Source organism: Gigantopelta aegis, chromosome 9 (genome assembly GCF_016097555.1).
Source record: "Gigantopelta aegis isolate Gae_Host chromosome 9, Gae_host_genome, whole genome shotgun sequence".
Classification (NCBI taxonomy): domain Eukaryota; kingdom Metazoa; phylum Mollusca; class Gastropoda; order Neomphalida; family Peltospiridae; genus Gigantopelta; species Gigantopelta aegis.
The window spans coordinates 40653307-40666388 of record NC_054707.1 but is presented as its reverse complement, the minus strand read 5'-3'; the positions used below and the strand labels follow the sequence as shown (position 1 = coordinate 40666388).

Below are 13082 nucleotides of genomic sequence, written 5' to 3'. Positions count from 1 at the left end.
TTTTTGCACCACCAGAAACTCCATATGTATAAACCTGTATGTTTTAGTTCTGAAAGCGGACCATGTGCTTCAGCGGTGTGTGTGTGTGTGTGTGTGTGTGTGTGTGTGTGTTCGTTCGTCCGAACCCCCCCTAGCCTACGCCCCTGTATACCAATACAATACAATACAATAACTTTATTTCCATGTTCATATATGTATAACAAAAACATAGTACATAAAATATTAATCGCTAACATCAAAAAACTAAACTACAACTCTAATAAAGTACATGTAGTGTAACAGATTCTATTGTGTTTTGTCTGATCTTCGATATTCGGTAAATTAAAATAAATATTATTAAGTGGCAGGGGGTCTAGTTAGCAGAGTAGTTCGTGCTGTGTCCAAATCTGAGCAGAGTTGTGCTATTGTACTATTGTCTTCTGTAAACCCTATCTTGTCACAACAGTTTATGTATATATCATGCTCCTCATATGCCGTTGTGTAACGGCCTGAGCGTAACGAGGTTCTGTTCTGTTCGGCTTTGGGTAGCTTTTGACTCTCCCATTGTTGTTTTAATCAGTCCCTTTCATTACAAATGTACCTGCTTAGTTCCCTTTGTTTATTTAGCTTGTGTTGTTTTGTTCACTTATAGCCAGTCTGTTTTTAATTTCATTTCTAATTTCATTTCAATTTTGTTTTAAAGTTTTTAAACAAAACGTTGGGTTTTTAGATAGTTTTTAAGACAATTTTCATATATATATATATTGTACAAAAGAAAAAAACAAACAACAAATGATCCACTTGATAAACTCCAGACCACATAACGTAGGGGTTTGGAGACGTCCAGTCGTGATGCACTGGTTGGAACGAGAAATAGCCCAATGGGCCCACCGACGGTGATCGATCCTAAACAGAGGTGTCAACCTGGGACAACTCATATCTGTAAGGTCATGACAAAAAATCCTTACGATCTGCAAAAAATCCTTACAAATTGTCAACACCATTATAAAGCACAATTTTGGTATAGGCTCTCGCTGTAACACGCCTATATGCAATAACAAACAAAATACAACAAACTACAGCTTGTTGTGACACAGATCATTTATTTTCTCACACGTGCTCTTTGTGGCACACGTGCGGTAGCATGCTTCGCCTCACGGAGCATAGCTGGCGTCACCTGAAACTCACAAGTTATCTTGCATTGTATGGAGATCGCAAAAAAATTGTTTCGTCAAAATCAAATCGCAAATATCCGTAAGGCTTACGGGTAAACCGTACTTGTAAGTTGACACCTCTGATCCTAAACAGACCGCGCATCAAGCGAGCGCTTTACCGCTGAGCTACACCCCACCCCAAAATAAAATATATAGTATACGACCAGAGGACAGTCGGTTGAGCTACAACAACAAACGTGCATGCACAATACAGGCTCAATATACACGGGTTTATTGGTCAGTGACGTCAAAGTACTGTGCGCGGCCATGTTTATAATCACGTGATCGGTCCGTCATTAAGGGAGTGAAATTCGCACAATAATAACGTGAAGGCATTGCATCTGGGTGCATTTTCAGTATTTATTACCATTTTAGTACATTTTGTGAAAGCAAAACCAGTATGTCGAATAATACAACCTCATTTAAAGATTGTAGATACACATCAAAGTTGGTGGAAGTGTAGTAATAATTAAAAACGTAAATAATAAAGAATGTATATAGCCCATACATGCGAATATAAAAGCATAACGAATAATTTAAACTTATGCAAACAAATATAATTTCCCTGGACACTTGTATAGCCTAATGTATTGAACCTTAAAACAATATTTGAGCCTCAGCGGACGAGGGTAAAAGATGAGCCCCCCCCCCCCCCCCCCCCGCCTTAGCTCCTGTTTAGTTTGTACTTGCCTTGGTCATCACCAGTAAGTGTCAAAGGGGTTCGTTTTGTAATTAACTAGTTGTGACGGTACATGCTTTTAAATTTGTTTCGCCTGTGGCGATTTTAATTGTGTTAGAGGGCCGTGTGCAGTTTAATTGCACTTAAGCCCAGATGGGCAACTTGTTTACGTAATACTTCGCGCGATCGGACATTCCAATATGCACTTAGTCCAGCTGTGGAGGCCATGTGGCGAGTAGTTACGTAATACCTCTGCGAGTGCGCTTTTTACAACCGTGATTTGGCGACGATGGCGTCAGTAAGTCTGACGATCAGAGAGAAATATACCGACTCTAGTAGAGGTGAAATATCAGATGATAGGGGGAGGTACCGCCTTGTACCCCCAGGCGAATTCTGATTTCATAATAAATAGCTAGTTTTTAGAGATATCTAGGAGAACGAAAAAGGAAGCTTCCCGGGAACGTAGTCCGTTTGGACTGGTAAATATTTTATTTCTGCTCTGTGTATAACCTTGATGTGATTGATGTGACTTTAAATATTTTAATACTGTATTATACCAATATTCTTTAGACAGTGTCTTCGGTCATCTGACGAAGTAAATCGTAGACTTTTTGTTCTAACATTATACGAGTATTTGGTAATATAAAGCTTAGCCAGTCATCCTAGACGACCTAGGTAAACTGTAGGTTATTGTCTTTATTGTGATAGGTACCAGTATTAATTCTGTGTTACAAGGTTACTGAATTAGTAGTTAGGGTTAATTAAAAATTAACCCGTTAGGAATAGAGCTGTAATTCCTTTATTAATTAAGTTCCCCTGGAAGCGTTCCTAAATTATCACACGTTACTGAACGAGTAGTAAGGGTTAATTAAAAATTAACCAGTTAGGAATGGTGTTGTAATTCCTTTATTAATTAACTTCTCCTGGAAGCGTTTCTCAATTATCACACGTGTGGGTGTGGTGTAACGGTGAAGTGATTCGCATATTGTGTAACTAGACACCTAGAGATTAACTAATTAAGTGATCAGTTCTGGGTTGTTATTATTGCTGTTATTAATTAACTACTACGGCTGTACATTTGTCAGCGTAGATTAATACAGATTCCAAAGTGTATTGTGTTTTTGTTGTGTTTCTAGAGAACTAACGTGCTATAATAATATATACTTTATATAAGATCGTAGCTCTGATCATACCTAGACGAGCCATACTAGGGTTTAACCGCCTGTTACAGAGAGATCTAATAGATATACAGTTAGGAGAGATATTTTGATAATCGTGTTTTATTCAGTTACGGGAATTATAGAATCCCCGTGACACTAGTATATAGAACATTTTATGACAAACCAGAAGCGTATTTTCGGGGTAATTTAGTGTTGTATATTGTGTATGATTAATCTAATTAATTTTTTTTTCAAGAAACAAAAGATAATTTAAAAAATATATATTATAATTATAAAATAATAACAAATAAATAAATAAATTAATTAATTTTTTATTTTATTATTATTATTATTTATTCATTAATTAATAATAAAAATAATAAAATAAATAAAAAAATAAAAAAATAATTATTAAAAATATTCGACGAAATGGGTGGGGTGCGATTTTCAGTGTGGGATGCATGCGTGTTACGTCAGTAAATTATTTATCATGTTATCGCACACATTTAACACCATAATAACTCGTATGTATATATAGGATAATAAACGAGTTACCAGTTATCAAATTTATGTCCCGAGTGAAATAATGTTCAGTTGTCACGAGCTTTAGCGAGTGACAAATGAAAATTATTTCACGAGGGAGATAAATTTGATAATAACTGGTACCGAGTTTGTTATTCTATTTATTACCTCAGCTATTTTTTTCTCTAAAAGCCTTTATTTTCGACGCACATGCACGAAGGCCAACCTGTATAGGAACGATGTAAACCACTTTACGCACTGTTCTGAGAATTACTATAACGTTGTAATTTAATTACGTTCATAGATAATTTTAAAAAACACAAGTTCTCTTTATTCTGCTTCCAAATCTATAATGAATTGCATTAAAATGACAAAAACAGAGACCCGTAAAGGCAAACTCTTTAAACTACATGACTTCATTTTGTGTTTGTCAAATCGTGATGACGTCACATTTAGTACCGACAAAGTCATTGGTTTGTAAGCGTCAAATTGTCCAATAGTATTGTTCGTTAGACCAATGCAGAATATTTCTCACTGAGAAAACATGGAAAATATTTTCCCTGTTATGAGTGACCGCTGGGGTAATATATATATATATATATATATATATATATATATATATATATATATATATATATATATATATATATATATATATATATATATATATATATATATATATTTCTTTTTTTAAATAAAATAAAAATAAATAAGATATAAATATTTGGCAGTGTTAAGTGCGACCCACTTCAACCCCATGCGATCACATCTGGAAATAACCCAAAGCTAATAATAGTAACAGCTAAACATTGACATCTACTCTAGATCTAGTTCAGTCTATCTTTTTTCAAAATGGTACACCACGTTTTCTACAAACGTACATAATTGAAATACTTTTCTATATTTTAGGATGCATTCAGTAAAGTTTCACTTAATAACCATAAAAATTATTCACACTTACGTGTGTTTAATTTATTCGCTATGCTTTTGTATTTGCGTGTATAGGTGCTTTATTATATATGTTTTTAATCATTCACAGATTTCCACCGATATTGATATGAATATACAATCTTTAAATGAGGTTGAATTATCCAAGAGACTGGTTTTGCTTTTGCAAAACGTTCCAAAAAAGTCATAAAACCTGAAATTGCACCCAGTTGCAATGCCGTCACATGTTATTATTGCGTGAATTTCACTCCCTTAATGGCGGCCGTACGGTTACGCCATCTATCGACAACGTCATAAACTGCTGGGCGACAATCGGAAAAACCCGTCTATAGGTCACGTAAATACAGGTCGTACACGAAGACGGGGAGAATAACTCATACACATTTCGTTAATTAATGAAGACATTTCTTAATTTAGCAAGTTCGTTGACTGATGTAACCTGACCTAGACTTTTAAATGCTGATATAATTACGTGACAAGTCGATTTTATGATGAAACGGGTATCTTGTATTTTGTTTCTTAATGCGTGTCTCTCTTCCTGGTTTCTCTTCGATCGAAACTTAGCGACCGCGGACTCTTGCACAAAGACGGGACCGTGCACATGCAGAAACTCAAAGGGCACGATAGACCTGTCAGCCCTAGCATCCACCTCTGGATCTCCCAGGTAAGTTAAAAGTTTGTTTTGTTTAACGACACCACTAGAGCACATCGATTTATTAATCATCGGCGTCAAACATTTTGGTAATTTTGACATAGTCTTAGAGAGGAAACCCGATACATTTTTTCATTAATAGCAAGAGATATATCTTTTATATGCACCATCCCACAGACAGGGTAGCATATACCATGCCAGTCCATGACCATTGATACATGTCACTGCCATAGGAAGGTGGCAAAACGTGTGTGTGTGTGTGTGTGTACACACACGCACGCACACGCGCGCGCACACACACACACACACATAAACCATTGCTGCTGCTACTGATCAAGAACTGGGGGGGGGGGGGGCATATGCCCCCTTGTAACCCCTGCTTCCTATTTAAAAGTGCAAGTTAACAGTATTTTGAATTGCAGCATAAATTATTAATTATGATCAACATATTTAGTGAATATAAATGCAATATAAGTACATTAGAAATTTACACAATCTTGCAGTCACTTAAAGGTGCTATATCATAGTTATATGTAAGCATCTGTTTGTGATAAAGATTCTCCAATAAAAATGTATTTTTTACAAGTAGATAAAATTATATTGTTAGAATCATTTGTGGGCATATAATAGAAGGCGTAGTCTTTAAATTTTAAAGCAAAATTTTATTTTATTAAAAATATTTGCAATAGCTGTGATTATGCAACCTGGACATAACACCTTTAATACATGTACATGTACATAGCACCTTTACCTTTAATACCGGTATAATAGATCACACACTCAGATTGGTTCTTGACAGTTTTGCTCAAAAGTTACTTAGAAATGTTTACAAATATTTTGTTTTGGTGAGGGATAGGGATAAACCGTCATCAGAGACGGTCCCTCACATACTGCAACAGCAATGGAATTAATACTCGATCATTTTTCTTTTTATAGTCTGTTCCAATAAAGAGCACAAATCACCCATTTACTGACATCTTTCTTTTAATTTCAAGAGTAAACACCACCATCAATGAGAACTCAAACAAGTAAATGCTAAATTAGGTAGAGTATCATTAAATAGATATTTACAAAATATTTTCTTGTCAGATTATTATGAAAGACAAAATCAATGAAAATCAGTTTTATACTATTTCCGACACTACTATAGTGTGTGTACTGGACCATAGAGAAATAGCCCAGTGGCCCACCGATGTGGATCGATCCCAGACTGACTGCATATCAGACGAGTACTTTACTACTAGGCTACGCTCCACCCTGAAGGTTAAGGTCATATGATTAATCTTCACATTCAAAACAAGTTGTTGTAGCGCACACCTATCATGGATGCAGGTGTCAGCTCCTGCAGGCTCCTCCGTCCAGGGCAGGAAAGGGTTGGGGGTGGGCTGGGTTGTTAGAGGAAGTTGCCTGTGCTGGCATGTACAATGGAGCACAAGGGATTGGTTCCAATGGTGCTATTGAATTTGCAAGTGTCCCATAGGATTAAGCCAAACAGAAATTGTTGCATATTTCCTTGAAGTTGATTTGATATTAAATCTAGAACAGTTCACTAAAACTGAATTAAAGCTAATTTGGTTGGTTTGATTTAGTTGCTCGAAAGGTAGCTCATTGCTGGAACCTTGCCTCTGTGGAGACTGCAGTGGTTTGGCTTCCATAGGTGCCCTATGATTAGTCCTACGGAGGAGTCGGCTGTTGGGTGACTGTATTTTTAGCATGCTCTGAAAAGGGCACAGCAGATTGGTGGGAGGCACCCTATGGGAGTCTCATTGAGATGATGACATGGTTGACATACAGAGGTTTGCTGTTGTTCTATACAATAGAACATCTGCTCTGAAAGAGGTGAATGAAGCGTGCATGCAGCTGTTCGCTTATGGAAACCGCCAGGTGGAAAACATTCCGCCAACTAAGGAAGCACTGCTCCATCATGTGAAGAAAGCCATCTATCAAACCGGTCTCATCTGGGGTCAGACCCAAATTGCTTTCCCTGAACTTCTCTGATCTGCAGACTGGAGGAAGGTGACTGGTGTCCATTTTGGTCAGTGATGCCAGATACATGTAAAGGGTGTCATCATTTGATCAAATGCAAGTGCCAAAAGCAATGTGTACAAAAGTACTAATGTTTTACAGCAAATCTGTAATGCACACAACTATTTGTTTTGTTCAGGACAATGTTTCATGATCAACATGATCAAGCATGATCAACAAATTCAAGTGATGAGAAGACAAGCTTCTGGCGTGTGCTACAGTATTAATTATATTGTCGTTTTCAGTATTGTAATATACTACCATATATTGGTAATAGGACAGCCCATTTCCAACATGTTGTCATTTGCAGTTTTAACTTGACACTAATTTTCTTGGAATTGTGTTTTTGTGGGATGGTCCACTTCTCAGTCGCTATATTATAGGCATGGAGGCTATTCTGAAGATGAAGATAGCCCCAGATGTATTTTGAGTATCCAGATTAGATTCCTTGCCCCCACAAATGTATGGTTAGTTGTGAAAATCCTACATGGTTTAGAAGCAGAAATATGAGAAATGGATATTTTTTTCAAATTAGCAAAACAAAATAAACGAAATTCCAATCTCCAATGTGGTTCCTAAGCTAATGTATGAGCAATTGATATTTTGTCAAATGTGTTGTGACCATATTTAAATTCAAGATGACAGCTTAGCAGCCTGTCAGATGTCTTGGGTCTGTAATTTTTATTTTTAATTAGCAAATCAAAAATACCCCTATATACCAAATTCTAATCTCCTATGTGGTTCAGAAGTAATAATATCAGCAATAATTGATATTTTGTCATGGTGGCCATCTTTAAATTCAAGATGGCAGCTAACCAGCTTGTCAGACATCTTGTATCCATACAGTTTTGAAAATTAGCAAACCGAAATACCTCTATGTACCAAAGTCCAATCTTCTATGTGGTTCATAAGCCAAATCATGAGCAATTGATATTTTGTCATCTTAGCCATCTATAATTTCAAGGTGGTGGCTAACCAGCCTAAAGTTCAGACTTCTTGGATCCATCAATTTTTGAAATTAGAAGACCAAAATCAGGGCTAGCCCTGGCACTCGCAAAATTCACAAATTACAAATTTCAAAAACAGTTGACAAATTTTATTTTAATTTGGCGAAATAATTCCATGAAATAAATGATGTTTAGTTGGAAAATAAATGGGTTTCTGCAGTTTTTTAAATATGTTTGATAATTTGGCAAAAGTTTCTACTGACCCAGAGCTAGCCGTGAAAATACACCTATATTCAAAATTTCACACTTTCTGCCAGAAGTGAACATCTTTTTCACATATCTGCCAGAAGTGAGCATCTTTTTCACATATCTGCCAGAAGTGAACATCTTTTTCACATATCTGCCCTACTAATTTTGCAAAGATATTCCTGTAATTATTTGACATATTTACATTAACATAATGTTTCATATGTGACTAATAAAAAGCTTTATGATATGATTCAGGTTTCAAGATCTGGCGGGTATTGGACAATGGTTGTATTCGTGGAACCCCTGTGTTGCATTTACTGAAGGCAGCTGCAGCAATGTAGCAGTAAGTTTTACCATCATAGGCCTATTTATCCAGCAATCACTGTATAAATTGGCAAGATATTATGACTAGATAAATCTCTATATTTTCGGTCACTGACCAAAAATATAGGTCACGTAACATAAGCCCGACTTGAGTGGAGTATTTCAGAGTAGATTTTCAATAAACATACTCTTTAAATAATTTGTTGAAGTACAGTATAGACAAATAACTTTTAGTTTTGCTATAACAATACAAAACTTGTATATTTATTTATGAATTAGGGTTTAGAAATGTTTTTCTAATGTGACAGAATGTAGCTAGCGTTTTACAAATAATGATGTCATGTATCATGTATGACGTCATACGGGAAAAAGCCTTGCTAGGTTGACAATACTTGTGTACACAAAACAAATAAATAATGATTTTCCGACGATATTTTTAGGATTGCAGGATAAAAGAAATAACTGGTTACTGTCTTTAAGATATCAGCTTTATGCTGCTGAGGTCAATGACGAATGCAGCTCGGTAGAGCCTTGCTGCATTCACCATTCTAACCTTTGCAGGATAAAGCTGATATCTTAAGACAGTAACCAGTTATTCCCTATATATCTGAAGTGCAATCTTACCTCGTCTAGTTTATACTATTTAAGTACAAAAAGAACTAGAGTAAAGTGATCGTGAGTCGGATAGCTTTGAAGCTGTATTTCTAGGGTTTTACAACACACAGGCATTAAATAAATAAATAAATTATAAATATGAGGTATAGAACTTAAGCCAATTGACATACATTTTGAATCATTATGTGATGCAGTCTTCATTTAACCCTAGAGGCACCACAGCAGGAGATACGATACTTGTTTAAATTTTTGTTTCTCTTTCTCTGATGATAATCAGGGAATTAGTTCAGTGTCCTAAAAGCAGGGTTCGAAGTTCAGAATTTTTTGTCGCCCTCTGCATTAAAAAAAAAAATTGACGTTGGTGAAACGGCCCCCCGACGGCAATTTTTTATCCTGCCTATGGCAATTTTTTAAAAGGTGACTTTTACAGCAAATAAATATGATGGAAAGGTTATTTTGTTGCATGTAGACATATTTCAAATGTACAAATCAAATACTGGCAGATAATACTGGCGGATTTTTACTGATGGCAGTCATTTTTAATTCAGTGGCACAAAAGTGCCATCTGTTATTCTCCCAACCCACACATACCACAGCTTTTGATATACCAGTGGTACACACGCCAAGCAGGCATACAACTCTTAGATCAAATACTTTTTTACCTTGAGAAAACGTGAATATAATATTGTCTCTTTGTGTGTGTGTTTGTGTGTGTGCCACTCTGTTGCTTTGGTGATTTTCCTGTAGACCAGTGGTAAAGCGCTTGTTTGATGCACGATCGGTCTGGGTTCGATCCCCATCGGTGGGCCCATTGCTCTATTTCTCGTTCCACCCAGTGCATTACGACTGGTATATCAAAGGCTATGGTATGTGCTATCCTGTCTGTGGGATGTTTCATATAAAAGATCCCTTGCTACTAATGGAAAAATGTAGCTGGTTTCCACTCTAAGAGTATGAAAAAATTACTAATGTTTGACATCCAATAGCCGATGATTAATGAATCAATGTGCTCTAGTGGTTTCGTTAAACAAAACAAAGATTTTTATGTGATTGTTTGGCACTTGTCTTATTATCATATGAGATGGTCCCTATGTCATGATAGGTCAGTGACCGTAAAATTCTGCTGTCCCAAGTTTGCCAAAGCTTAGTTGAATGTGGAGCTGTCAGGGTTTTTTTCTGTAGTGTGTGTATTATTGATTAATATGTGGATTGTTTTAAAGCAAGAAACTCGAAAATTATCGATGTAAAGGTATTTGAGGGCAAACATAGGATTGTTGTGGTATTAGGGAGGGAATCTTTGACAACTCTTTGGTGGGCAGCGATATTTACATAGATTGGTCTTTGACTGTAATGAGAGTGTATAACCTTCCGAATGTCCGTCTAGCTCTCTTACAGTCAGAGTACTCAGGCTACCAGACACCCTACTGTCTAGCGCCTTCCATTCGTGCTCATTCTTTCTAAGAATTTATTTGCCCCCGTACCGCCCCCAAAAAATTCCTAGCTATGGCCCTGACTACACTTTTTATATGGATTATAACTAATATTGTGGGTGGAATGATGGAAATACATGGTGAAAAGGTTTTAGGCCAAGTAATTTTTCCCGAATATCTCTATCGTTTTTGTTTTATTGAAATTGGCCCCAGCACTGTGAGGGGGTGGGGAGGGGTGTGTGGATAGTGGTGGGGTGGGGTGGGGAGTGGTGGTGGAATCGGCACAGCACTACATTACATCACATTACACTAAACGAGAATACACGACACGTCATGTCACATCACGACACGATACGACATGACACGACACGACACGACACCACCACACACCACACCACACCACACCACACCACACCTCACCTCTTTGGAATAATATGGACACGTATGCGTTTAAGTTGCACCCGACCCTTCCATAGAAAAAAAGTTTGCCCCTGATGGTTCGCTGGCTGATAATGAACTGAATACATCTTTTTAACATGCAGGCGTGTCAGACAACTACAGGCAAGAAAAAGTATTACAACATCGGTACTCAGGACTCTGCAACGTTCAACACAGATTCTACGGGGAAGGTTACCCTCTCATACAGTGCAACTCAAGAAAAGTTTACGAGGTAAGGATGCTTAAAATAGCTTTTTAAAATTTTATTATTATTTCTGTTATTGTACAATATAGGTATTAAGAGACTGTCCTGATTTTGCTGCTGTTGTAAAATACTCCCAACTAGAGAAGCCTTTTTAACGACTACCATACGATAACATATACAGTGTATTTTCTTGTTTAGAATATCAGTGTCTGTATGTTCAACGTGTTTCTGATGCATATTTAATCACTCTTTAGCACAAACACTATCAGATGTTGGGTGTAAACCAAAGGTAAGCTTATAGAAATATTTAAATGTTTTATTAATAACAACAATAATGTGCAGTCATGTGTCTAGTGTATCTGACGAAGAATAATGCTATTATTTTTGGTGGAGTGGAAATGCTGGTAAGAAAAATGGCTGCAATTGCAAATATAGAAGTTTCAATGAATTTGTGTATCATTTTTCCTTTTTTTCAAGTAAAACGATTAAGCCACTTGCCCCAGCAGTAAATAAATTTGTCATACACCCAATTTTTGAAATAAATGTATTTTTCTATTTCAAATTTTCTTTTAAAGAAAACATTTATAGTATAGTATTAATAAAAAAATATCTTTTGAGCATTTTTATGGTGTAATTTACAAAATGTAATGTTTTATATTAATTGTTTACAGTTTTAATCAGTATCAATGATCCCAAATATAACTGTGTTTTTATTAAGTGAAGAGCAAACTCCTATTGTATCAAATATCCAATTTTCTACAGCTTTTGTACTTTATCACAATCATAGATCAAATGTTGTAAAGTTTCAGTTAGTACACAATGTACATTTATCTGAATTTTGTTTATATATTTGTTTGTGCCATTTGGAACTGTAATTTTATTGTTCAAAATGCTCTGTATAACCTAAATTCTTGTGTTCATATTGAATTAAACAAAATTAAAAACTTAAAGGCAGAACTGTTTTTTTAACAGAGAAAAACATTTTCTTAATCATATTTTATGTATGCAAAAATATTTCATAGCATTCACTAGTGACGCATAATGAAAAAAAAGACAGTTATATAAAAAGATTTGATGAGTTTCAAATTCAAGAAGGTTTATGTGTTTATCAAGTAAGTCGTTGATGAAAATAATTCCTTTGTTAACAAAACTCCATTATAAAAAAAAATTTTTAAATCTTTGTATTATACCAAATAATATTTATTAAATCCCTGTATATGTTCTGTGTTTTGTAACTTTTAATTTTGTTTAATTAGTACCCAGCTACATAAAGCATCTGACAATTGGTCAATGTTCGAGATTCTGACCAATAAGCAACGTGGACACCTATTATATGATTTTAATGCCTTAAGATGCTTAACCGGGCTGGCTGGCAGTCGCAGGCTTGTTTGTCGGTCATCGAGATCGAATGAACAACAAAAAATATGTACATGTATGTATAAATGTTTTTTTGCTATAATGTTTAAAATGCGTGAGAAAATCATGTACCGGCGTGAGAATGCGACACAACGTTCAAATGCGTGAGTCTCACGCTGAATGCGTGAGACTTGACAGCACTGCCAAATTGTAATCACCTTTGAGTTATAATTACATTCTAATAGAATGTTAATTTAGATTGTATAATAGAATATAGAATCAATCTAAATTAACTGTATTTTAATTCATGATATTAATTTACTGTAGCAGTTTTTTGCA

At 35.7% G+C, this 13082-nt stretch overlaps 1 protein-coding gene across 2 annotated transcripts in view; it reads left to right on the top strand.

Moving 5' to 3' along the window:
- The first annotated feature begins 4690 nt into the window (after positions 1-4690).
- Positions 4691-13082, top strand: part of LOC121381253 — a 28324-nt gene continuing 19932 nt past the window's right edge. Inside the window, exons 1-4 of one of the 2 annotated variants that reach the window (XM_041510494.1) lie at positions 4691-5166; positions 8631-8718; positions 11287-11414; positions 12644-13062. In XM_041510494.1, coding sequence (XP_041366428.1) covers positions 4991-5166; positions 8631-8718; positions 11287-11414; positions 12644-12911 — 660 coding nt within the window. In that variant the 5' untranslated portion in view covers positions 4691-4990 and the 3' untranslated portion in view covers positions 12912-13062. Of the gene's footprint in view, positions 5167-8630; positions 8719-11286; positions 11415-12643; positions 13063-13082 lie in introns of those variants that run through there. The other variant, XM_041510493.1, reaches the window with a different exon arrangement.